The sequence below is a fragment of the Oncorhynchus nerka genome, linkage group LG8, assembly GCF_034236695.1.
Source record: "Oncorhynchus nerka isolate Pitt River linkage group LG8, Oner_Uvic_2.0, whole genome shotgun sequence".
Classification (NCBI taxonomy): domain Eukaryota; kingdom Metazoa; phylum Chordata; class Actinopteri; order Salmoniformes; family Salmonidae; genus Oncorhynchus; species Oncorhynchus nerka.
In genome coordinates, this window is record NC_088403.1 from 4,311,392 (window position 1) to 4,339,035 (window position 27,644).

The 27,644-nt window shown below is 44.2% G+C and overlaps 1 protein-coding gene across 1 annotated transcript in view; it reads right to left on the reverse strand.

Annotated features, from left to right (window-relative positions):
* The window catches only part of LOC135573018 (wnt inhibitory factor 1-like), an 83,606-nt gene that overhangs the window by 54,010 nt on the left and 1,952 nt on the right, over positions 1 to 27,644 (reverse strand). The window contains exon 3 of the mRNA XM_065022072.1: positions 11,231 to 11,371. Coding sequence (XP_064878144.1) covers positions 11,231 to 11,371 — 141 coding nt within the window. The remainder of the gene's footprint in view (positions 1 to 11,230; positions 11,372 to 27,644) is intronic.

A 27,644-nucleotide genomic window follows, 5' to 3' on the forward strand; every position in this document is an offset into this window, starting at 1 on the left:
TATACAGTAGAGGTTATATACAGTAGAGGTTATATACAGTAGAGAGGCTTTATACAGCAGAGAGGTTATATACAGTAGGGAGGCTATATACAGTAGAGAGGCTATATACAGTAGAGAGGTTATATACAGAGAGGCTTTATACAGTAGAGAGGTTATATACAGTAGAGAGGCTTTATACAGTAGAGAGGTTATATACAGTAGAGGCTATATACAGTAGGAGGCTATATACAGTAGAGAGGCTAGAGAGGCTATATACAGTAGAGAGAGGTTATAGACAGTAGAGAGGCTATATACAGTAGGGCTATATGGTATAGAGAGGTTATATACAGTAGAGAGGCTCTATACAGTAGAGAGGCTATATACAGCAGAGGTTATATACAGTAGGAGGCTATATACAGTAGAGGTTATATACAGTAGAGGCTTATATACAGTAGGAGGTTATATACAGTAGAGGTTATATACAGTAGAGAGGTTATATACAGTAGAGAGGTTATACACAGTAGAGAGGTTATATACAAGAGGTTATAGCAGAGAGGTTATATACAGTAGAGAGGTTTGGCATACAGTAGGGAGGCTATATACAGTAGAGAGGCTTATATACAGTAGAGGCTATATACAGTAGAGGTTATATAGTAGAGAGGCTATATACAGTAGTGAGGCTATATACAGTAGAGGTTATATACAGTAGAGAGGCTATATACAGTAGAGAGGCTATATACAGTAAAAGAGGAGCCACTAGGTTACTCCTGTCGCCCCAGTCCCTATGTAGGGAATATGGAGCCATTGGGGACACAGGAACTACGCCTAGCTGTTATAAAACCTTTTGTACTAATTTTGATTTAAAACAGCTAGATGTATATTTGTTCCTACTTTGACACCATATCCCACATTGGGAAACAGGACAGGACATGGAACATTAACGCCCCTTGGGTTGTGCCGTATGAGATCTGTGGGCTATACTCAGCCTTGTCTCAGGATGGTAAGTTGCGGGTTGAAGATATCCCTCTAGTGGTGTGGGGCTGTGTTTGGCAAAGTGGGTGGGGTTATATCCTTCCTGTTTGGCCCTGTCCGGGTGTCCTCGGATGGGGGCCAGTGTTCCTGACCCCTACTGTCTCAGCCTCCAGTATTTATGCTGCAGTAGTTTATGTCGGGGGCTGGGGTCAGTTTGTTATATCTGAGTATTTCTCCTGTCCTATTCAGTCCTGTGTGAATCTAAGTGCGTTCTCAATTTCCTCCTCTCTCTTTCTTTCTCTCTCTCGGAGGACCTGAGCCCCAGGGACCATGCCCCAGGACTACCTGACATGATGACTCCTTGCTGTCCCCAGTCCACCTGGGCATGCCTGCTGTTCCAGTTTCAACTGACCTGAGCCCTAGGACCATGCCCCAGGACTACCTGACATGATGACTCCTTGCTGTCCCCAGTCCACCTGGCCATGCTGCTCCAGTTTCAACTTCCACCTGACTGTGCTGCTGCTCCAGTTTCAACTGTTCTGCCTTATTATTATTCGGCCATGCTGGTCATTTATGAACATTTGAACATCTTGGCCATGTTCTGTTATAATCTCCACCGGCACAGCTCAGAAGAGGACTGGCCACCCCACATAGCCTGGTTCCTCTCAGGTTTCCCTTCCTAGGTTTTGGCCTTTCTTAGGAGTTTTTCCTAGCCATCGTGCTTCCACACCTGCATTGCTTGCTGTTTGGGTTTTTAGGCTGGGTTTCTGTACACACTTTGAGATATCTGCTGATGTACTATGGCCATATAAATAAATTGACTTGATTTTGGTTTATGAAGTCTGCCTATGTCGCTGCTTCCTGTAACAGATAGGAAGTGCCCTGGGTTAGTATAAATCCCTCACAGCCGGACCTGGAGCTGAGGTCCACACTGGTCTTTGACAGGGCTTGTCTGGTGAAATGGAACCAATATAACAGTAACTAAACTGCAAACCACAAACCCTGTCTATATAGAACCAACCCTGTCTATATAGAAAACCCTGTCTATATAGAACCACTGTCAACCCTGTCTATATAGAACCCCAACCCTGTACCCCAACCCTGTCTATATAGAACCCCAAACCCTGTCTATATAGAACCCCAACCCTGTCTATATAGAACCCCAACCCTGTCTATATATGGGAACCCCAAACCTGTCTATATAGAACCCCAACCCTGTCTATATGAAAATTCAACCCTGTCTATAGAGAACCCCAACACTGTCTATATAGAACCCCAACCCTGTACCCCAACCCTGTCTATATAGAACCCCAACCCTGTCTATATAGTACCCCATCCCTGTACCCCAACCCTGTGAGGGGTACTGGTGTGTGTTGAGGGGTACTGGTGTGTGTTGAGGGGTACTGGTGTGTGTTGAGGGGTACTGGTGTGTGTTGAGGGGTACTGGTGTGTGTTGAGGGGTACTGGTGTGTGTGTGTGGAGGGGTACTGCTGTGTGTGTGTGGAGGGGTACTGCTGTGTGTGTGTGGAGGGGTACTGCTGTGTGTGTGTGTGGAGGGGTACTGCTGTGTGTGTGTGGAGGGGTACTGCTGTGTGTGTGTGTGTGTAGAGGGGTACTGTTGTGTGTGTGTGGAGGGGTACTGCTGTGTGTTGAGGGGTACTGCTGTGTGTGTGTGTGGAGGGGTACTGCTGTGTGTGTGTGTGTGTGTGTGGAGGGGTACTGCTGGGTGTGTGTGGAGGGGTACTGCTGTGTGTGTGTGTGGAGGGGTACTGCTGTGTGTGTGTGTGTGGAGGGGTACTGGTGTGTGTGGAGGGGTACTGCTGCGTGTGTGTGTGTGGAGGGGTACTGCTGTGTGTGTGTGTGGAGGGGTACTGCTGCGTGTGTGTGTGTGTGTGTGTGGAGGGGTACTGGTGTGTGTGTGGAGGGGTACTGGTGTGTGTGTGGAGGTATTGCTGTGTGTGTGGAGGGGTATTGCTGTGTGTGTGGAGGGTATTGCTGTGTGTGTGGAGGGTATTGCTGTGTGTGTGGAGGAGTATTGCTGTGTGTGTGGAGGGTATTGCTGTGTGTGTGGAGGGTACTGGTGTGTGTGTGTGTGTGTGGATGGGTACTGCTGTGTGTGTGTGGAGGGGTACTGCTGTGTGTGTGGAGGGGTATTGCTGTGTGTGTGGAGGGGTATTGCTGTGTGTGTGGAGGGGTATCGCTGTGTGTGTGGAGGGGTACTGCTGTGTGTATGGAGGGGTACCATAGTGTGTGTGTGTATGTGTGTGTGTGTGGAGGGGTACTGGTGTGTGTGTGGAGGGGTACTGGTGTGTGTGTGTGTGTGTGTGTGTGGAGGGGGTACTGGTGTGTGTGTGATGTGTGGAGGGGTGCGTGTGTGTGTGTGGAGGGTGCGTGTGTGTGTGTGTGTGTGTGGAGGGGTACTGGTGTGTGTGTGTGTGAGGGGTACTGGTGTGTGTGTGTGTGGAGGGGTACTGGTGTGTGTGTGTGTGGAGGGGTACTGGTGTGTGTGTGTGTGGAGGGGTACTGGTGTGTGTGTGTGTGGAGGGGTACTGGTATGTGTGTGGAGGGGTACTGCTGTGTGTGTGTGTGTGGAGGGGTACTGCTGTGTGTGTGTGTGTGGAGGGGTACTGCTGTGTGTGTGTGTGTGTGTGTGTGTGTGTGGAGGGGTACTGGTGTGTGTGTCTCCTGTTCCAGCCTCAATCTGCAGCTGGCAGAGTTCCCATGACATCATGTCCCAGCTATGGCCTTTGTCCTGGATGCTGATTGGCAGGTAACTTCACTCCCCTCTCTCCTCCCCTGGTCACCCCCCACCCATTAGGACAAGGCTTTAAACATGAGAGCACCAGGAAGACATGACCTCGACACACACTCTCACTCTCTCTCTCTCTCTCTCCTTCTCTCTCCTTCTCTCTCTCTCTCTCGCTTTCTCTCTCTCTCTCTCTCTCCTCTCTCTCTCTCTCTTTCTCTCTCTCCTTCTCTCTCTCTCTCTCTCCTTCCCTCGCTCTCTCTACTTCTCTCTCTCTCTCCACTGAGCTCTGATCCATTCCAGCAGGCAGGAACATATGGGCCATGTCCCAAATGGCATCCTATTTCCGACATAGCGCCCTATACTACCCACAGTGTTCAGGTCTCTATACCCCTCTATACATCCTGCTGTCTCTATACATCCTGCTGTCTCTATACCCCTCTATACATCCTGCTGTCTCTATACCCCTCTATACATCCTGCTGTCTCTATACATCCTGCTGTCTCTATACATCCTGCTGTCTCTATACATCCTGCTGTCTCTATACATCCTGCTGTCTCTATACATCCTGCTGTCTCTATACCCCTCTATACATCCTGCTGTCTCTATACATCCAGCTGTCTCTATAAAATCCTGCTGTCTCTATACCCCTCTATACATCCTGCTGTCTCTATACATCCTGCTGTCTCTATACATCCTGCTGTCTCTATACATCCAGCTGTCTCTATACCCCTCTATACATCCTGTTGTCTCTATACATCCTGCTGTCTCTATACATCCTGCTGTCTCTATACATCCTGCTGTCTCGCCACCACCCTAAAGCAGGGCATCTCAACCACTTCTGTTGTGATTGTACCACATCTTATAATATAAAGTCAGCAGTAGCAGAGGCAGAGCTAAATCAGACAGGGTAATGTTATAATATCCAGTCAGCAGAGGTAGAACTAAATCAGACAGGGTAATGTTATAATATCCAGTCAGCAGAGGCAGAGCTAAATCAGACAGGGTAATGTTATAATATCCAGTCAGCAGAGGTAGAACTAAATCAGACAGGGTAATGTTATAATATCAGTCAGCAGTAGCAGAGGCAGAAAAGCTAGTGGTGTTAATGTTTATCTGATCAGCAGCAGTGGCAGAACATAAATCAGACAGAGGTAATGTTACAATATCCAGTCAGCAGAGGTAGAACTAAATCAGACAGGGTAATATTGCATGTCAGTCAGCGAGGTAGAACCCCAATCAGACAGAGTGTGTATTATAATATCCAGTCAGCAGTAGTAGAGATAAGAACTAAATCAGACAGGGTAATGTTATAACCTCCAGTCATAGGCAAGAGGTTAAACTAAATCAGACGGGGCAATGTTATAATATCCAGTCGTAGAGGCTGAGCTAAATCATGAACGAAGGTAATGTTATAATATCGATGTAGTAGCAGAGAACTAAATCAGACAGGGTAATGTTATAATATCCAGTCAGCAGAGGTAAGAACTAAATCAGACAGGGTAATGTTATAATATCCAGTGAAACTAAATCAGGGAGGTAGAACTAAATCAGACAGGGTAATGTTATATATATCCAGACAGCAGAGCTAATCAGTAGTAATGTTAAAATCAGACAGAAGGGTAATGTTATAATATAAGACGGGAGTATGCAGTCAGCGAGTACGAAACTTCAGTTATAATATCCAGTAGCAGAGGCAGAGCTAAATCAGACAGGAGTAATGTTTATAATATCCCAGTGTAGAGGTAGAACTAAATCAGCAGAGGCAGAACTAAATCAGACAGGGTAATGTTATAATATCCAGCGCTAAATCAGCGGTAGTAATATCCCAGAGGCAGAACTAAATCAGACAGGGTAATGTTATAATATCCAGTCAGCAGAGGTAGAACTAAATCAGACAGGGTAATGTTATAATATCCAGTCAGCAGAGGTAGAGAACTAAATCAGACAGAGAGGGAACTAAATCAGATGGATGTGTTTAATATCAGTCAATGTTATAATATCCAGTCAGCAGCAAACTAAATCAGACAGTAATGTTAAATATCCAGTCAGAACTAAATCAGACAGAGGTAATGTTATAATATCCAGTCAGCAGAGGCAGAACTAAATCCAGACAGGGTAATGTTATAATATCCAGTCAGCAGAGAGTAGAACTAAATCAGACAGGAACAATGTTATAATATCCAGACAGCAGAGGCGGAGCTAAATCAGACAGGGTAATGTTATAATATCAGTCAGCAGAGGCAAACTAAATCAGACCGGGAACTAATGTTATAATATCCAGTCAGCAGAGGTAGAACTAAATCAGACAGGGTAATGTTATAATATCCAGTCAGCAGGTAACTAAATCAGACGGTAGAAGCGGTAAATCAGACAGGGTAATGTTATAATATCCAGTCAGCAGAGGTAGAACTAAATCAGACAGAGGCCAATGTTATAATATAAAGTCAGCAGTAGCAGAGGCAGAGCTAAATCAGACAGGGGTAATGTTATAATATCCAGTCAGCAGAGGCAGAGCTAAATCAGACGAGGGTAATGTTATAATATCCAGTCAGCAGAGGTAGAACTAAATCAGACAGGGTAATGTTATAATATCCAGTCAGCAGAGGCAGAGCTAAATCAGACAGGGTAATGTTATAATATCCAGTCAGCAGAGGTAGAACTAAATCAGAAGGGGTAATGTTATAATATCCAGTCAGCAGAGGTAGAACTAAATCAGACAGGGTAATGTTATAATATCCAGTCAGCAGAGGTAGAACTAAATCAGACAGGGTAATGTTATAATATCAGTCAGCAGAGGTAGAACTAAATCAGACAGGGCAATGTTGTAATATCCAGTCAGTAGCAGCAGAACTAAATCAGACAGGGTAATGTTATAATATCCAGTCAGCAGTAGCAGAGGCAGAACTAAATCAGACAGGGTAATGTTATAATATCCAGTCAGCAGAGGCAGAGCTAAATCAGACAGGGTAATGTTATAATATCCAGTCAGCAGTAGCAGAGGTAGAACTAAATCAGACAGGGTAATGTTATAATATCCAGTCAGCAGAGGCAGAGAGTTAAACTAAATCAGACAGGGTAATGTTATAATATCCAGTCAGCAGAGGTAGAACTAAATCAGACAGGGTAATATTATAATATCCAGACAGCAGAGGTAGAACTAATCAGACAGGGTAATGTTAAAATATCCAGTCAGGCTGCTGATGCTGAGAGCTGCTTAATAATCTCTGGTGATGCTGAGAGCTAGCCAATCATCTCTGGTGATGGCAGAGCTAGCCAATCATCTCTGGCAAAATTGAGCTAGCCAATCATCTCTGGTGATGCTGAGAGCTAGCCAATCATCTCTGGCAATGCTGAGAGCCAGCCATCATCTCAATGAGAGCTAGCCAATCATCTCTGGTGATGCTGAGAGCTAGCCAATCATCTCTGGCAAAATTGAGAGCTAGCCAATCATCTCTGGCGATGCTGAGAGCTAGCCAATCATCTCTGGCAATGCTGAGAGCTAGCCAATCATCTCTGGCAAAATTGAGAGCTAGCCAATCATCTCTGGTGATGCTGAGAGCTAGCCATCATCTCTGGCAAAATTGAGAGCTAGCCAATCATCTCTGGCGATGCTGAGAGCTAGCCAATCATCTCTGGTGATGCTGAGAGCTAGCCAAACATCTCTGGTGATGCTGAGAGCTAGCCAAACATCTCTGGCAAAATTGAGAGCTAGCCAATCATCTCTGGCGATGCTGAGAGCTACAGCCAAACATCTCTGGCAAAATTGAGAGCTAGCCAATCATCTCTGGTGATGCTGAGAGCTAGCCACTCATCTCTGGTGATGCTGAGCTAGCCAATCATCTGGTGATGCTGAGAGCTAGCCAATCATCTCTGGCAAAATTGATCTCTGGTGAGCTAGCCAATCATCTCTGGCGATGCTGAGAGCTAGCCAATCATCTCTGGTGATGCTGAGAGCTAGCCAATCATCTCTGGTGATGCTGAGAGCTAGCCAATCATCTCTGGTGATGCTGAGAGCTAGCCAATCATCTCTGGTGATTTTTTTTTTTTTTTTTTTACAGGGACAGTGCACATTAATCAACGTTTCAGTAAAAGTGCCGGTTTTAGCCAGCCGGCTAATTTCAACCCGCATCCCCTGGGCAGGTTATTAAAACAATTACAATATAGACAATAGCACCATAGAACAAGCAAGACATAGCAACATAGGACAAGCAAGACATAGCATACAGACAGAGCAACATAGAACAAAAAGCAGCAAGACAATATTCATAAAAGCAACAAAGTCTTTCCACACCTCATAAGCTACAGACAACAGACAACATGGAAAGCGGCAACACAGCTAGGGACCATGTTCACAAATCTGATTGACCTTTAGCCAGGTCTTCAAGCATTTTGTGAAAGTGTGATATGTGGTGCAGTTATGTGTGTCTGATGGCAGTGTATTCCAGACATGGGAAGCTCTCACAGAGAATGCAGATTTACTAAAGGTGCTTTTCCTTAGAACTATACAGTCACCTCTCATGGCAGACCTTGTGGATCTGCTGCCATATGTCTGGGGTTTTCTGTTTAACAAAAAATATTGAGTGGAGGAGCCAGGCCATTAAGGATCTTGAATACAAGACATGCGTCGGTGTATTGCACAAGATTTTCCCAACTCAAGAGCTCATGCTTTCTAAGGATGTGACAATGATGATGGCTATTGGGCTTCTATCAAGCACTTTGAGAGCCTGTTTGTAGACAGACTGAATAGGTTTTAATGTTGTACAGCAAGCTTGGGCCCAACTAGTCAAGCAGTATGTTAAGTGGGGAGTATCATAGATTTGAAGTACAGTTTTGCTACCTCTGTAGTCAAACAATTTCGTATAAATCGGAAATTAGCTAGATTGAATTTAGTTATTTGAATGACCTTTTTCACATGCTTTTAAAGAGGTTGGAATCAAGTATGATGCCAAGGTACTTAAAATCGGATACCACCTGGAGCTTCTCCCCAACACATAGACATCTGGCTCAGAAAGCATCTGTTGCCCTCTTTGTGAAGAACATGCAAACAGTTTTTTTCACATTGAGATGCAAACACGAGTCACTGGAGCCACTTTGTAACCTGGACCATTACAGTAGTGAGTTCTTGTGCAGCTTGTTGTTTTGCTCTTTGCATGCACATATATCACTGTATCATCTGCATACATTTGAACTTCAGACCCAGTACAGACAGAAGGCAGATCATTAATGTACAGGCTGAACAGGAGGGGCCCCAGTATTGACCCTTTGGGGCACGCCCACATCATAGCTACGAGTGGGCGACAGCCATTGCTCCACTCTGACACACTGAGTTCTGCCTTCAAGGTATGATTTCATCCATCTCAAGGCATCAGGGGGAAAAGTTGAACTTGGACAATTTTGTGATGAGAATCTCATGGTTAACAGTATCAAAAGCCTTCCTTAGGTCCAGAAACACAGCCCCAACAGCACCCCCTTTGTCCATCTTGGACTTCACATTTTCCAGAAGAAAGCAGTTGGCCGTTTCTGTGGAGTGTTTCGCTCTGAAGCCAAACCGTAGTGTAATGTGAAGGGGCTGTTGTTGAGTGGGCAATCAGTTGTTCTGCTACTTTTCAGCAACCTTTGACACCACAGGTAGTATACTAATGGGCCTGTAGTTACTCACGTCAGCAGGGTCGCCTGATTTAAAAGATGGCCGTTATTATGGCCAAACTTCCATACCCTTGGAAACACACAGATAATAGATGTATTGGTGACCTTAAGTAATGGGGCCAATGAGTGACTCTTTATCTTTTAGAAAGGTAGAGTCCATCCCAAACATCTTTGGCTTCAAGTTCTTTAATGAGCTAATCACCTTGGTCCCCTTTTGCAGGCTCAGAAACCTCCCTTATGATGAAGACAGGTTGAGTGTCATTCACTGGCACTGAGCCCAAGAAATCAGTGGAGGGGTTCTGTGTCAGTAACCTGACAGAGTCAATAAAGTAGGAATTGAAGGCTGTTGCTATTTCAACTGCATCCTGTGTTAGATTGTTATTCACCATGATTTCTAGTCTTTTTGCAGTGTTACTATGGTCTTTCCCTGTTAACTTTTTTAGATTCTCCCATATCAATTGAGAATTTCCCTTTGCTTCACCAATTATGTTAATAAAAAAGTTTGCCTTGGCCTGTCTGATTCCTTTCATCACCTTATTTCTCAACATGGTAAACCTACGTCTGTCATGCTCCAATTTGGATTTTAGGGCTATTTTTAGAGCATAATCTCGTTCTTTCATCAATTTCCAGATTTCTCCATTTAGCCAAGGAAGAGTGCTCTTTTGGCCAGGTTTGGATTTGATTTTCTTTAGGAAGCCATTTATTGTAGTCTGGATTGTGGATAGAAAAACCTGACTATCAGCTTCCACGTCTGTATAGGACAAGAGATCATTCCAGTTTATTCCCTTAATTGCTTTTTCAAAATAGTTTAATTCACTCTTAGGTATTCTGAGTTGATCCGGCTTTCTAACAGTAGAGAGGTTAAACCTGCTCTTAGACAGCTTTCTGGCTATAAGTGTCAGATTATGATCAGACAGCCCAGTGACCATATTGAATGATTTAGTCACTCTCTCTGGTTTATTACTGAACACCACATCAATCTGTGTTTTAGAGCAACAAGTCACCCTGGTTGGCCCTTTAACTAGCTGTGTAAGGTCAAAGGTATTAGTGATCCGTTTGAGGGTTTTCCTACAACACTTGTCTTCATAATTAATGTTAAAATCTCCCATTAAGATGACCTCTTTCCCAAAAATCACATTCCCTAAGCATGGTATTAAACTGATCAAAAAACACACTTTTGGTGGAAGGTGGCCTATACATTCCAATGAGGGTAAAAGACATTTGGGGAGACAGTGTAACGTTCAGGCCGATACATTCTAGTTCATTATCACATGACCACTCAATTTGTTTACATCGGATATGTTCTTTAATGTAAATCATCACACCCCCTCCTCTTCCTTCAATCCTGTCTCTCCTGAAAACATTGTAGCCAGGCACAATCAAAGCAGCATATGGAGAGTGTTTATGGAGCCATGTCTCTGAGAGGCAGAGAAAGTCAAGGTTGGAGTCTGTGAATAGATGTTGAATTTGATCACTTTTTGGAATGACACTACGAATGTTCAAGTGCCCACCTAGTAGTCCCCCGGGCTTAGCTCGCGGGTCCCAGATGACTCGAGAGTGATTGACACATTGAAAAAAGTTACATTTTCTGTGTTTTCTGACGGCTGGGTTTAGGCCGTTTTGTTTCGTTTTGATTAGGGGCAGCCAATCATCTCTGGTGATGTTGAGAGCTAGCCAATCATCTCTGGTGATGCTGAGAGCTAGCCAATCATCATTGGTGATATTGAGAGCCAATACTCTCCTCTCCTCTCCTCTCCTCTCCTGCTTTCCCCTTCTCTGATCTCCCCACCCCTCCTCTCCTGCCACCTCCTCTTCTAGTAGACCATTCAAAACAGAGGTAACATGTTAAAAGTGTAAATTAAACTCTGGGAGCTGCGTCCTCACCTCTCTGGCAGGTCTTGAAGAAGATGGCGTTGTGAGGTGTCCTCAGGATGATGTTCCCACCGGCGTCCATGACCAGTATGGTGACCTCGAACGCCGCTACGCCATCCTGGTCTCCTAAACACGGGAAGCCCACCTGCACCACTTAAAACACAGAGAAACATCATGTTACAACGCAGTAATCAGTATGCAAGCTATTATGATTGATTTCAAGCTATATGACTGATTTCAAGCTATTGTGACTGATTTCAAGCTATTGTGACTGATTTCAAGCTATTATGGCTGATTTCAAGCTATTGTGACTGATTTCAAGTTGTTATGACTGGTTTCATGACTGATTTCAAGCTATTATGACTGATTTCAAGCTATTGTGACTGATTTCAAGCTATTATGACTGGGTTCATGACTGATTTCAAGCTATTATGACTGATTTCAAGCTATTGTGACTGATTTGAAGTTGTTATGACTGGTTTCATGACTGATTTCAAGCTATTGTGACTGATTTCAAGCTATTATGACTGATTTGAAGTTGTTATGACTGGTTTCATGACTGATTTCAAGCTATTGTGACTGATTTCAAGTTATTATGGCTGATTTCAAGCTATTGTGACTGATTTCAAGTTGTTATGACTGGTTTCGTGACTGATTTCAAGCTATTGTGACTGATTTCAAGCTATTGTGACTGATCTCAAGCTATTATGACTGATTTCAAGTTGTTATGACTGGTTTCAAGCTATTGTGACTGATTTCAAGCTATTGTGACTGATTTCAAGCTATTTTGACAGATTTCAAGCTATTGTGACTGATTTCAAGTTGTTATGACTGGTTTCATGACTGATTTCAAGCTATTTTTACAGATTTCACGACTGATTTCAAGCTGATTTCAAGCTATTATGACTGATTTCAAGCTATTGTGACTGATTTGAAGTTGTTATGACTGGTTTCATGACTGATTTCAAGCTATTATGACTGATTTCAAGCTATTGTGACTGATTTCAAGTTATTATGGCTGATTTCAAACTAATGTGACTGATTTCAAGTTGTTATGACTGGTTTTTAGGTGACTGTTCAAGCTATTGTGACTGATTTCAAGCTGTGATCTCAAGCTATTATGACTGATTTCAAGTTGTTATGACTGGTTTCCAACTATTGTGACTGATTTCAAGCTATTGTGACTGATTTCAAGCTATTTTGACAGATTTCATGACTGATTTCAAGCTTCTTAACGTGATTTCAAGCTATTGTGACTGATTTCAAAGCTATTTTGACAGATTTCACGACTGATTTCAAGCTGTTTCACTGTAGTGACCTGCGTGGTCTGGCGGTTAGCGCTGAAACCACTGACTCAAACTCCTCCTCTTTCCTGTTTGCTGTTCAGTCTCATGTGTTCAATAAACAACAACACTGAGAAGGGTCTCTAGCACGAATTGACAACTCCTGTCTCACCTGAGTGACTGTGTTCTTTCTCAAACGTTGACCGTGGGGTTGTCTTTTGGAGCGCAGTGTCTGGAACTCATAGAAGTACTCTCCTCTAAATGACATGAATGGTCTTTCTCAAATGACATGTGTCCGTCTAGTGTCTTGCATGACATACGTGTTTGTTTGTCTCTAAATGAGTTTGTGTTCTTTTCTCTAAATAATGTCTGTAGGTGACCCTCCTCTCCCAAAATGACATGTGGCACATCTGGTCTCTAAATGACATGTGGTCTCTCTCTCTAAATGACATGTGGTCTCTCTTCTAAATGAGATGTGAGTCTCTCTTTCTAAATGACATCTGGTCTGACATGTGGTCTCCCTCTCTAAATGACATGTGGTATCTCTCTCTAAATGACATGTGGTCTCTCTCCCTAAATGACATGTGGTCTCTCTCTCTAAATGACATGTGGTCTCTCTCTCTAAATGACATGTGGTCTCTCTCTCTCTAAATGACATGTGGTCTCTCTCTCTCTAAATGACATGTGGTCTCTCTCTCTAAATGACATGTGGTCTCTCTCTCTAAATGACATGTGGTATCTCTCTCTAAATGACATGTGTTCTTTCTCTAAATTGCATGTGGTCTCTTTTTAAATTACATGTGGTATCTCTCTCTCTAAATGACATGTGGTCTCTCTCTCTAAATGACATGCGGTCTCTCTCTCTAAATGACAAGTGGTCTCTCTCTCTGTAAATGACATGTGGTCTCTCTCTCTCTAAATGACATGTTGTCACTCTCTCTAAATGACATGTGGTCTCTCTCTCTAAATGACATGTGGTCTCTCTCTCTAAATGACATGTGGTCTCTCTCTCTGTAAATGACATGTGGTCTCTCTGTAAATGACATGTGGTCTCTCTCTCTAAATGACATGTGGTCTGTCTCTCTAAATGACATGTGGTCTCTCTCTCTCTCTTTCTCTCTAAATGACATGTGGTCTCTCTCTCTCTAAATGACATGTGGTCTTTCTTTAAATGACATGTGGTCTCTCTCTAAATGACATGTGGTCTCTCTCTCTCTAAATGACATGTGGTCTCTTGTCATGTGATTGGGGAGGCATGACCATACACACAGGGAGGGAGGGGGGAGATCCCAGACAGAGAGATGAAAGGGAGAGAGGAAAGGAGACTGCCGATGTTCCCTCTATGCAGTGAATGCTTCCCAGTGTCAAAGCGTTTGATGAAGAAGGAAGGTACAAGCCGGGCAGAGGAAGGAGGCTAATCCTGCAGCTGAATGGTAATAACCAACACAGATAACTCTCCACCATGCAGCCTTTCATGCCCCAGGCTTTTGTTCTAAGCTTCGCCGGCTGCCTTTGAAGTACAGGGGTAACAGAACTCAGGAAGAAGGAAGGGCCCTCTTTCTGTCTCTCTCTCTCTCCTTCCCTCTCGCTCTCATTCCCCTCTCGCTCCTCTCTCTCTCTTTCTATCCCTCTCTCTCTCTCTTTCTATCCCTCTCTCTCCTTCCTCTCGCTCTCTCCTTCCTCTCTACGCTCTCATATCCCTCTCTCTCCTTCCCTCTGAAAGCTCTCTCTCTCTCTCTTTCTATCCTCTCTCTCCCTTCCCTCTCTCCTTCTCCTTCCCCTCTCGCTCTCTCTCTCTCTCTTTCTATCCTCTCTCTCCTTCCCCTCTCTCTCCTTCTCTCTCTTCCACTCTCTCCTTCCCTCTCTCTCCCACTCTCATTTACCGACTCAACATGCCATTACCAGTTACGATCTCTATGTTTTGTGTGTGAGTTTTTGTGTGTGGACGTGTTTAACTATTCTTGTGGGGACCAGGAGTCCACAAGGTGTGTGTGTGTAAAGCTCTGGTCCGTTCCGCTCTCTGTAATTTGCTGTCACCAGAGATGATCTCATCAGGAAGAAATTGGTCATTACTTTGACTAAAATAAGTTTACAGTTTATTATGGATGTCAACACACTTGTTGCAGTCTCCCACAATGGTGTTTATGTATGTGGATTCCTGTTTTTACTGATAAGAGAATTCTCCCCATTCATAGAACACCCTCCTCACAAACCACTAGCTCAATCTGAAGAAGAAGAAGACAGAGAAGACGATGAAGGCAAGAATTGAGAAGAAACAATAAGAATCTAAAAGAAGAGGGTGAGGAGGAGGAGAAGGGTGAGTGAAGAGGAGGAGAAGAGGGTAAAGAGGAGGAGAAGAGGGAAGAGTGAGGAGAAGAGTGGAGGGAGAAGAGTGGCAAAGAGGAGGAGAAGAGAGGAAGGAGAGGAGAAGAAGAGGGCAGGTGAGGAGGGAGAAGAGGGTGAGGAGGAGAAGAGGGTAAAGAGGAGGAGGAGAAGAGAGTGAACATATTTATTAAAACATATTTAAAAATATATTTACAAAACATATTAAACATACTTGATTATTGAAAACATATTATTATTTACAATATAGCTAAAACATATTTATTTACAACATATTTGCATTATATTTGATAAACATATTTAAATATTTCTTATTTACAAAACATATTATTTACAATATATGCAAAATATTATTTATTTACAAAAATATTATTTAAATAGGAGGAGAAGGAGAGTGAAGAGGAGGAGAAGAGGGTGAGGAGGAGAAGAGGGTAAAGAGGAGGAGGAGAAGAGAGTGAAGAGGAGGAGAAGAGAGGAAGAGGAGGAGAAGAGGGTGAGGAGGAGAAGAGGGTGAAGAGGAGGAGGAGAAGAGAGGTGAAGAGGAGGAGAAGAGTGAAGAGGAGGAGAAGAGGTGAGGAGGAGAAGAGGGTGAAGAGGAGAGAAGAGAGTGAAGAGGAGGAGAAGAGAGTGAAGAGGAGGAGGAGAGAGTAGGAGTGAAGAGGGTGAAGAGGGAGGGAGGAGAAGGGTAAGAGGAGTGAGAAGAGAGTGAAGAGGAGGAGAAGAGGGTAAAGAGGAGGAGAAGAGGAGAAGAGGAGGAGAAGAGGGTGAAGAGGAGGAGAAGAGGGTGAGGAGGGAGAAGAGGGTGAAGAGGAGGAGTGAGAAGAGAGTGAAGAGGAGTAGAGAAGAGGGTAAAGAGGAGGAGAAGAGGGTAAAGAGGAGAGAAGAGAGGAAGAGGGTAGAAGAGAGGGTAAAGAGGAGGAGAAGAGGGTGAGAAGAGGAGGAGAAGAGGGTAGAGAGGAGGAGAAGAGGGTGAAGAGGAGGAGAAGGCGAAGGGGAGGAGAAGAGGGTGAAGAGGAGGAGAAGAGGGTGAAGAGGAGGGAAGGGAGAGGAGAGGAGGGTGAAGAGGAGGAGAAGGAGAAGAGGAGGAGAAGAGGGTGAAGAGGAGGAGAAGAGGGTAAAGAGGAGGAGGAGAAGAGGGTAAAGAGAAGGAGGAGAAGAGGGTGAAGGGAGGAGAAGAGGTAAAGAGGAGGAGAGAGGTGAAGAGGAGAGAGAAGAGGGTGAAGAGGAGGAGAAGAGGGTAAAGAGGAGGAGAAAGAGAGTGAAGAGGAGGAGAAGAGGGTAAAAGAGGAGGAGAAGAGGGTGAGGAGGAGGAGAAGAGGTGAGGAGGAGAAGAGGTGAAGGAGAGAAAGAGAGTGAGAGGAGGAGAAGAGTGAAGAGGAGGAGAAGGGTGAGGGAGGAGAAGAGGTGAAGAGGAGGAGGAGAAGAGAGTGAAGAGGAGGAGAAAGAGAGTGAAGAGGAGGAGAAGGGTGAGGAGGAGAAGAGGGTGAAGAAGAGGAGGAGGAGAAGAAAGTGAAGGAGGAGAAGAAGGTGAAGGAGGAGAGAAGAGAGTGAAGAGAGGAGAAGGGTGAGGAGGAGAAGAGAGGGAAGAGGAGGAGGAGAAGAAAGAGAAGAGGAAAAGAGGAGGAGGAAGAAATTAAAGAGGAGGAGGAGAGAGAGGGTAAAGAGGAGGAGAAGAGGGTAAAGGAGAAAGAGGAGGAGGAAAGAGGGTAGAGGAGGAGAAAGAGAGTGAAGATAGGAGAAGAGGGAAGAGGAGGAGAAGAGGGTAAAGAGGAGGAGAAGAGTGAAGAGGAGGAGAAGAGAGTGAAGAGGAGAAGAGGAGGAGAAGAGGGAAAGAGGAGGAGAAGAGGGTGAAGAGGAGGAGAAGAGGGAGTGAGAGGGTAAAGAGGAGGAGAAGGGTGAAAGGAGGAGGAGAAGAGGGTGAAGAGGAGGAGAAGAGGGTAAAGAGGAGGAGAAGAGGTAAAGAGGAGGAGAAAGTGAAGAGGAGGAGAAGAGGTGAAGAGGAGGAGAAGAGGGTAAGAGGAGGAGGAGAAGAGGTGAAGAGGGAGGAGAAGAGGGTAAAGAGGAGGAGAAGAGGGTAAAGAGGAGGAGAAGAGGGAGGGAGAAGAGGGTACAGGAGGAGAAGAGGGTAAAGAGGAGGAGAAGAGGGGTGAAGGAGGAGAAGAGGGTGAAGAGGAGGAGAAGAGGGTAAAGAGGGAGGAGAAGAGGGTAAAGAGGAGGAGAAGAGGGTAAAGTGAGGAGAGGACGGGAGAGAAGAGGGTGAAGAGGAGGAGAAGAGGGTGAAGAGGAGGAGGAGAAGAGGGTGAAGAGGAGGAGAAGAGGGTGAAGAGGAGGAGAAGAGGGTAAAGAGGAGGAGGAGAAGAGGGTAAAGAGGAGGAGAAGAGGAAAGAGGAGAAGAGGAGGAGAAGAGGGTAAAGAGGAGGAGAAGAGGGTGAAGAGGAGGAGAAGAGGGTGAGGAGGAAGAGTGGGCTGGAGAGGGAGACGAGGAGGAGGAGAAGAGGTGAAGAGGAGGAGAAGAGGGTGAAGAGGGAGGAGGAGAAGAGGGTGAAGAGGAGGAGAAGAGAGTGAAGAGGAGGAGAAGAGGGTAAGGAGGAGAAGAGGGTGAAGAGGAGGAGGAGAAGAGAGTGAAGAGGAGGAGAAGAGGGTGAAGAGGAGGAGAAGAGGGTAAAGAGGAGGAGAAGAGGGTGAAGAGGAGGAGAAGAGGGCAAAGAGGAGGAGAAGAGGGTAAAGAGGAGGAGAAGAGGGTGAAGAGGAGGAGAAGAGGGTAAAGAGGAGGAGAAGAGGGTAAAGAGGAGGAGAAGAGGGTGAAGAGGAGGAGTGAAGAGAGAGGAGGAGAGGAGGAGAAGAGGAGGAGAAGAGGGTAAAGAGGAGGAGAAGAGGGTGAAGAGGAGGAGAAGAGGGTAAAGAGGAGGAGAAGAGGTAAAGAGGAGGAGAAGAGGACGAAGGGAGAGAAGAGGGTAAGAGGAGGAGAAGAGGGTAAAGGAGGAGGAGGAGAAGAGGGAGAAGAGGAGAGAAGAGGGTAAAGAGGAGAAAGAGGGTGAAGAGAGAGAGGAGAGGAGAAGAGGTGAAGAGGAGGAGAAGAGGGTGAAGGGAGGAGGAGAAGAGGGTGAAGAGGAGGAGAAGAGGGTAAGAGAGGAGGAGAAGAGGGTAAAGAGGAGGAGAAGGTGACGAGGAGGAGAAGGAGGGTGAAGAGGAGGAGAAGAGGGTGAAGAGGAGGAGGAGAAGAGGGTGAAGAGGAGGAGAAGAGGGTGAAGAGGAGGAGAAGAGGGTAAAGAGGAGGAGGAGAAGAGGGTAAAGAGGAGGAGAAGAGGGAAGAGTGAGAAGAGGAGGAGAAGAGGGTAAAGAGGAGGAGAAGAGGGAAGAGGAGGAGAAGAGGGTGAGGAGGAGAAGAGGGTGAAGAGGAGGAGAAGAGTGAGGAGGGAGGAGAAGAGGGTAAAGAGGAGGAGAAGAGGAAGAGAAGGAGGAGAATAGGGGAGTGGAGAAAGGAGGAGAAGAGGGTAAAAGAGGAGGAGAAGAGAGTGAAGAGGAGGAAAGAGTGACGAGGAGGAGGAGAAGAGGGTGATTTTTTTGAAGAAGGAATGGCACTGTGGTCCAGGGGCCTCCCACCAGGGAGCCGGGAGGTCATGCCTCCAGTGACCTAATAACACAGCGTGGCCCCTGGGGCCCCTGGGATTCCTCCTGACAGAGACAGCCCCCATGCAGGCAGGGGAACAATGCTCTCTCAACACAAGGGGTAGTCCCAAAATGGCACCCTATTCCTGCCTGGTTCCTATATAGGAATTGTGTCATTATGGTCAATCCCCTATCTTCTATGGATGTAAAAGCTCTGTGACCTATATAGGAATAGTGTCATTATGGACAGACAGGGCCCTATCTCTCATGGATGTAAAAGTAGTGCACTGTATAGGAACAGTGTTCATGGACAGACAGTGTTTCCTATCTCTTCCTATCTTATATGGATGTAAAAGTAGTGCACTATATAGGAATAGTGTGTCATTATGGACCAGACAGTGTTTCTATCCCTTCCTATCTTATATGGATGTAAAAGTAGTGCACTATATAGGGAATAGTGTGTCATTATGGACAGACAGTGTTATCCTAAAAAGTGCACTATATCGGAATAGTGTGTCATTATGGACAGACAGTGTTTCTATCTCCCATCTTATATGGATGTAAAAGTAGTGCACTCTATAGAGAATAGTGTGTCATTATGGACAGACAGTGTTTCCTATCTCTCTTCCTATCTTCTATGGATGTGGGGGAAAATTCCACAATCCAAACGATGATGGTTTATTTGTGTTTTCAGAGGACAATACTGGTGCCTTTAAACCCTTCCTCTAGATTACCATTCAGTCATGATTCAGAAATGATTTGTCACTCTGCAGTGGCATAGTGCAGTAGACTCAAATATTTTTCCCGAATAACACAAATATTGACTCCATCGTGACTGAGTTGACAACGGTTACTCAAAACAGACATATAAAAAATAAAAAGTTTAAAAAAAACATGAGTAAAATAGGGAAAATGATTCATTTGAAAATCCCCAATAGAAACAACCAGTCTATCAGATCTTTCAGCCCCCTGGTGTTTCTTGGCTAGTTCCATCGTTTTTGTTCACATGCTAGGTTGTTTTTCAATATTAGTTTAGAGTTTGCTGCAACTCTCTGCTGCTAGTGAAGAGACACGGAGCTTCTCATCTTCTCCTCTGACGCTGACACAGAGTGCTGTTACCACGGTAACGGCCCGTCCCTTAATACTTGACAGTCGATTGACGCAGCCGTGTGTCGATCTAATTAACAATAATACCCCAAAAATTCCCATCAAAACCCATCAATTTAAAAATAGAGATATCTGTTTATTTATTTTTTTTTTGCATTTGATACGTCTCAATCCACCGCATACGCCTATGTCGCACTTCCGCATCCGCGGTGAAAGGTGGCAAAGCTAGAGCGCCTGTTCATCAGACAGGAGACATCCCCAAAATCAGTCTTCTCACAACCCGTCTGTAGCGTCAGAACGGTTTGGCCTACAAAACTAATAGGACCACTTTATGGAAAGATGAGACTCTCACGAACACGATGGTGTTCACAGGTGACTCGTCTGAAGGAACCTGGTAACGGTTTAAAGAAAATGAATGGCAGTATGGAGGTAGTTTCGTGCCAATAAAAAAAGAATATACTGTATATACTTCCTGAGCATTCTTATATCTCCTAGTTATAGGACAGACACTTCAAAACCTTATTCCTTATGATATATGTAATCAAATGCATTTCTATGGGCTATAGTAATAAAGGCCAAAATTCTATATTTCATCAAATAATAATTAATTAATTATACCCCAAGACAAAAGCTTGAAGTGCCTTTTAACAGGGTATGGTACACTGCTGGGGTTTTCCCTCTCAACAGTTTCCTGTGTGTGTCAAGAATGGTCCACCACCCAAAGGACATCCAGACAATTGACACAACTGTGGGAAGCATTGGAGTCAACATGGGACCAGCATCCCTGTGGAAGCATTGGAGTCAACATGGGACCAGCATCCCTGTGGAAGCATTGGAGTCAACATGGGACCAGCATCCCTGTGGAAGCATTGGAGTCAACATGGGACCAGCATCCCCGTGGAAGCATTGGAGTCAACATGGGACCAGCATCCCTGTGGAAGCATTGGAGTCAACATGGGACCAGCATCCCTGTGGAAGCATTGAGTCAACATGGGACCAGCATCCCTGTGGAAGCATTGGAGTCAACATGGGACCAGCATCCCTGTGGAAGCATTGGAGTCAACATGGGACCAGCATCCCTGTGGAAGCATTGAGTCAACATGGGACCAGCATCCCTGTGGAAGCATTGGAGTCAACATGGGACCAGCATCCCTGTGAAAGCATTGGAATCAACATGGGACCAGCATCCCTGGAAGCATTGAGTCAACATGGGACCAGCATCCCTGTGGAAACATTGAGTCAACATGGACCAGCATCCCTGTGGAAGCATTGGAGTCAACATGGGACCAGCATCCCTGTGGAAGCATTGGAGTCAACATGACCAGCATCCCTGTGGAAGCATTGGAGTCAACATGGGACCGGCATCCTGTGGAAGCATTGAGTCAACATGGACCAGCATCCCTGTGAAGCATTGAGCCAACATGGACCGGCATCCCTGTGGAAGCATTGAGTCAACATGGGACCGCATCCCTGTGGAAGCATTGAGTCAACACTGGGACCAGCATCCCTGTGGAAGCATTGAGTCAACATGGGACCAGCATCCCTGTGGAAGCAAGTCAACATGGGACCGGCATCAACATGAGTCAACATGGGACCAGCATCCCTGTGGAAGCATTGGAGTCAACATGGGACCCATCCTGTGGAAGCATTGGAGTCAACATGGGACCAGCATCCCTGTGGGAAGCATTGAGTCAACATGGGACCAGCATCCCTGTGGAAGCATTGAGTCAACATGGGGCCAGCATCCCTGTGGAACGCTTTCATTACACCTTGTAGAGTCCATGCCCGATGAATTGAGGCTGTTCTGAAAAAAAGGTTTGCAAAACTCAATAGGAAGATGTTTATAATGTTTTGTACACACTATGGCAACAACAAAAATCAGTCTGGTTAAAAAAAATCTGAGTGGCTGGCAGATTTAAAAAAAATGTACCTGCCACAAAGTCTGCTGTCGAACGTAGTTTCTATGGACCCCGTAAGGTATACAAATGTCCTGTATATGCTACCTGAACCTGCATGACATGAGCCGTCCTCGCGCCTCCCAGCTTGGGTAGAAAGTTGTGAGTAAAACTAGTCTATTAATGCCAAATAATAGTCAGTCCCTCAAACACGAGCTTTACTATGGATTGTTTCATTATGCCGTGTTCATTTATTTGACCTTTTTTTTAACAGTTAAGAACAAATTCTTATTTACCATGACGGCCTAGGAACAAAGTGGGGTTAACTGCCTTGTTCAGGGGCAGAACGACAGATTTTTACCGTGTCAGCCTGGGATTCGAACTTGTAACCTTCCGTCAACTTACCTGGTAAAATAACAGATAAATAAATAGGTCTAGGGTTAAGTGGGCCCGACTGTTTTCTATACTGGTATTGCCACTCCAGACAGTCTTTCCAGAGAACATTGTGTAATATAGGTCCATTGGGCTGTACACAATTTAAAACTTAGTCTTGAATGATGCAGATGCCAAGATGTACCAGAGATAAGGGACTGTTGATGGCTGGTAACCATTAATAACTTCAAACATCGGTTCATCGGTATGAACCAAATCTTTTTGTTTTTTTTTGGTGGTTCAGTCCTCAAGAACTGTTGTCTGCTAAAGATGATAATCTGTGTGCATCTGCCAATTTATTGTCTTGTTCAGTATCCACATGACCTGTCCCCAGAGCTTCCTATACGTTCATGTTTTTCCATAACGTGTGGAGACCAGCAATTAAGGAGAATGAGAGTCTCCAATAACGACGTTTACAGAACTGCTGTACTTAAGCTCCCTTCCGCCCAGTTGCCCTGATGTTGCTACGGCAACCAAGCTGTTTTCTGTTTGTTTTTTGTTTTTTTCATATACTCGTCGGCAGCCATGGAGAGATCGTTTTCTAAACTAAAACTCGTAGAAGAACTAGGCTTGCCTAAGAGGCGTTAGGCTCTCGGTCTGATATGGGCTTTTGAACACCTGAGTAAACTTCACTCACTGCACTGACGTTCTTTGTAGCTTCGATCCGGCGTTTGTTCATGATATCCCCTTATACTGTTTTCTTTTCACTGTTTTCAGTCACATTCCTGAAGCCCAAGAACAGACACGTAAGCTTCCTAGTACATACGGAAATTAAAACGGTTTTATGAATTATTTTTTTTGAGTGGTTACTGTCAAAATTATTTATTAATTTTAAAAAATAAAAATAAATAGACACGTTGACATTCGCATGGGCCCAAAGTGATTGCGGGTCCCCTGCCTTGAATAAAAGATGGCTGTCGTTTTGGGCTCTTAAACAATCGTGTTCTTATGTTCATTTTTTGTTGGTTATGGGCCATCAGTAAGCATTTTCACTGTAGTGTCTACCTACACCTGTTGGTTAGGCCTCATCAGTAAGCATTTTCACTGTAAGGTCTACCTACACCTGTTGGCTAAGGGCCCATCAGTAAGCATTTTCACTGTAAGGTCTACCTACACCTGTTGGTTATTAAGGTCTACCTACACTGTTGGTTAAGGGCCTGTATCAGTAAGCATTTTCACTGTAAGGTCTACCTACACCTGTTGGTTAAGGCCTCATCAGTAAGCATTTTCACTGTAAGGTCTACCTACACCTGTTGGTTAAGGGCTCATCAGTAAGCATTTTCACTGTAAGGTCTACCTACACCTGTTGGTTAAGGGCTCATCAGTAAGCATTTTCACTGTAAGGTCTACCTACACCTGTTGGTTATTAAGGTCTACCTACACCTGTTGGTTAAGGGCTCATCAGTAAGCATTTTCACTGTAAGGTCTACCTACACCTGTTGGTTAAGGCCTCATCAGTAAGCATTTTCACTGTAAGGTCTACCTACACCTGTTGGTTAAGGCCTCATCAGTAAGCATTTTCACTGTAAGGTCTACCTACACCTGTTGGTTATTAAGGTCTACCTACACCTGTTGGTTAAGGGCCCATCAGTAAGCATTTTCACTGTAAGGTCTACCTACACCTGTTGGTTAAGGACTCATCAGTAAGCATTTTCACTGTAAGGTCTACCTACACCTGTTGGTTATTAAGGTCTACCTACACCTGTTGGTTAAGGGCCCATCAGTAAGCATTTTCACTGTAAGGTCTACCTACACCTGTTGGTTAAGGCCTCATCAGTAAGCATTTTCACTGTAAGGTCTACCTACACCTGTTGGTTAAGGCCTCATCAGTAAACATTTTCACTGTAAGGTCTACCTACACCTGTTGGTTAAGGGCTCATCAGTAAGCATTTTCACTGTAAGGTCTACCTACACCTGTTGGTTATTAAGGTCTACCTACACCTGGTTAAGGCCCATCAGGCAAGCATTTTCACTGTAAGGTCTACTTACACCTGTTGGTTAAGGGCTCATCAGTAAGCATTTTCACTGTAAGGTCTACTCACACCTGTTGCTAAGGGCCCATCAGTAAGCATTTTCACTGTAAGGTCTAATTTTACACCTGTTGGTTAAGGGCCCATCAGTAAGCATTTTCACTGTAAGGTCTACCTACACCTGTTGGTTAAGGCCTCATCAGTAAGCATTTTCACTGTAAGGTCTACCTATACCTGTTGTTAAGGTCTTACATTGGTTAAGGCTCATCAGTAAGCATTTTCACTGTCTACCTACACCTGTTGGTTATTAAGGTCTACCTACACCTGTTGGTTAAATTAAGCATTTTCACTGTAAGGCTCATCAGTAAAAAGCATTTTCACTGTGAGGTCTACCTACACCTGTTGGTTAAGGGCTCATCAGTAAGCATTTTCACTGTAAGGTCTACACCTGTTGGTTAAAGGGCTCATCCAGTAAGCATTTTCACTGTAAGGTCTACCTACACCTGTTGGTTAAGGACTCATCAGTAAACATTTTCACTGCAAGGTCTACCTACACCTGTTGGTTAAGGCCTCATCAGTAAGCATTTTCACTGTAAGGTCTACCTACACCTGTTGGTTATTAAGGTCTACCTACACCTGTTGGTTAAGGGCTCATCAGTAAGCATTTTCACTGTAAGGTCTACCTACACCTGTTGGTTAAGGGCTCATCAGTAAGCATTTTCACTGTAAGGTCTACCTACACCTGTTGTAAGCATTTTCACTGTAAGGTCTACCTACACCTGTTGGTTAAGGGCCCATCAGTAAGCATTTTCACTGTAAGGTCTACCTACACCTGTTGGTTAAGGGCTCATCAGTAAGCATTTTCACTGTAAGGTCTACCTACACCTGTTGTATTAGGCGCACGTGACAAATAACATTTGATTTGATTTTGATTTGAGGGTGATCCACAGGTGTCTGGTACGCCAGTGAGTGTCTGGTGGACCAAAACAGTTCCCACCCGGACATTAGACAACATTCTGAAAGAGTTCATGTTTTACGGAGTCAACAAAAAGTGAGTTTTCTTTTACTCAAGTGGTATAACACAAACATAATTAAATGTAACATATTTTATATCCAAAATTCATATTCTATAAGGCAGATGGATTTGACAGTTTATGGTTGTGACAATGGTGATTTCAATATTGTTTGTTTAAATCTACCAAAAGTAGAGAACTTTCCAGACTAGGAGTGGCCTTGTTGCACTACATGTAAAGAGGACATAAACAGGGGTCCTTTATGGTATAGCCGTCCCTGCACATTCCTGATTCATTTAGGCTCCATTTCAGACATTATTATGAGTCAATCCTCCCATCTGCAGCCTCCACTGGTTCATATGCTATCTGGGGGGCCCGGCCTTCGGGGGGGGGGGGGGTTGCAACCCCTATACGTATATATATATATACAGTACAAGTCCAAAGTTTGACACACCTACTCATTCAGGGTTTTCTTTATTTTTTAAAACTATTTTCTACATTGTAGAATAATAGTGAAGACATCAAAACTATGAAATAACACATATGGAATCATGTAGTAAAAAATAGTGTTAAACAAATCAAAATATATTTTATATTCTTCCAGTAGCCACCTTTGCCTTGATGACAGCTTTGCACACTCTTGGCACTCTCTCAACCAGCTTCATGAGGTGTCACCTGGAATTATTTTAATTAACCTCTTCCCTCTACTGGACGCTTACCTCCCAACTAGAGCTCTGAAATGCAAATGTGCTACGCTAAATGCTAATAGTATTAGTTAAAACTCAAACGTTCATTAAAATACACATGCAGGGTATCGAATTAAAGCTACACTCGTTGTGAATCCAGGCAACAAGTCAGATTTTTTAAAATGCTTTTGACAGCATGAGAAGCTATTATCTGATAGCATGCACCAATACACTAGCAACACAAAAGCACAGCAGGGGACGTAAACAAAATAATTAGCATTTCGGCGTTACACAAACCGCACAATAAAATAGAAAACAGTCATTACCTTTCACCATCTTCTTTGTTGGCACTCCTAGATGTCCATAAACACTATTGGGTCTTTATTTCGATTAAATCGGGCCATATAAAGCCAAGATATCGTTATATGTAGACTGTGTGATAAACGAAAAAAACAGCGATTTCACAACGAACGTCATTTTTAAATTCAAAAAGTAGACGTATAAACTTTCACAAAACACTTCGAAATACGTTTGTAATGCTACTTTAGGTATTAGTAAACGTTAATAAAAAGCGATAAAAATCATCAGGAGGCGATGTAAAAATCATTAGCTGTCGTCTTGGAAAAAATTTCACGAGAGAGCTCTTCCAAATGATCTGGGCGGAGACTGGAGGTAAGTGGTTCCCCTGATTCGGTTCAACCAAGAATCAAAGATGATTCAATTCACAAGACTCTAGACAACATGGGGATGCTGTGGGAGTTGAATCCTCGGTCTTATCTAATTGCTCACTGTGAACAATTGCTTGAAGTGGGCAAGGATATTTATTTCCATTTTCTGTGATCAGGTTTTCTCGCTTTCCGATGTAACGCACGTTATGTTATAGCCACAGTCGTGATTTAACCCGTTTTAAAAACGTCCGAGTGTTTTCTATCCACACATTCTAACCATATGAACGCACTATATTCCTGGCAGTAGCAGGGCGCTGAAATGTTTTGGATTTTTAACAAAATGTTCAAAAAAGTAGAGGGTAGGAGCAACTAGTTTTAACAGGTGTGCCTTCTTAAAAGTTGATTTGTGGAATTTATTTCCTTCTTAATGCGTTTGAGCCAATCAGTTGTGTTGTGACAAGGTAGAAGATAGCCCTATTTGGTAAAAGACCAAGTCCATATTATGGCAAGAATAGCTCAAATAAGCAAAGAGCAATGACAGTCCATCTTTACCTTAAGACATGAAAGTCAGTCAATATGTAAAATATCAAGGACTTTGAAAGTTTCTTCAAGTGCAGTCACAAAAACCATCAAGCACTATGATGAAACTGGCTCTCATGAGGACCGCCACAGGAAAGTAAGACCCAGAGTTACCTCTACTGCAGAGGATAAGTTCATTAGAGTTTACCAGCCTCAGAAATTGCAGCCCAAATAAATGCTTCACAGAGTTCAAGTAACAGACACATCTCAACATCAACTGTTCAGAGGAGACTGCGTGAATCAGGCCTTAAAGGTAAGAAAACACTACTAAAGGACACCAATAAGAAGAAGAGACTTGGTTGGGCCAAGAAACCACGAGCAATGGACTTTAGACATGGAAATCTGTCCTTTGGTCTGATGAGTCCAAATTTGAGATTTTTGGTTCCAACCGCCGTATCTTTGTGAGACGCAGAGTCGAACAGATGATCTCTGCATGAGTGGTTCCACCGTGAAGCATGGAGGAGGAGTGTGTGGTGGTGTGGGGTGCTTTGCTGGTGACACTGTCTGGATCTATTTAGAATTCAAGGCACACTTAACCAGCAGGCCATCACAGCATTCTGCAGTGATACGCCATCCCATCTGGTTTGCGCTGGGACTATCATTTGTTTTCAACAGGACAATGACCCAAAACAACTCCAGGCTGTGTAAGGGCTTTTTGACCAAGAAGGAGAGTGATGGAGTGCTGCATCCAGATGACCTGGCCTCCACAATCACCCGACCTCAACTCAATTGAGATGGTTTGGAATGAGTTGGACAGCATAGTGAAGTACTCAGTATATGTGGGAACTCCTTCAAAACTGTTGGAAAAGCATTCCAGGTGAAGCTGGTTGAGAGAATGCGA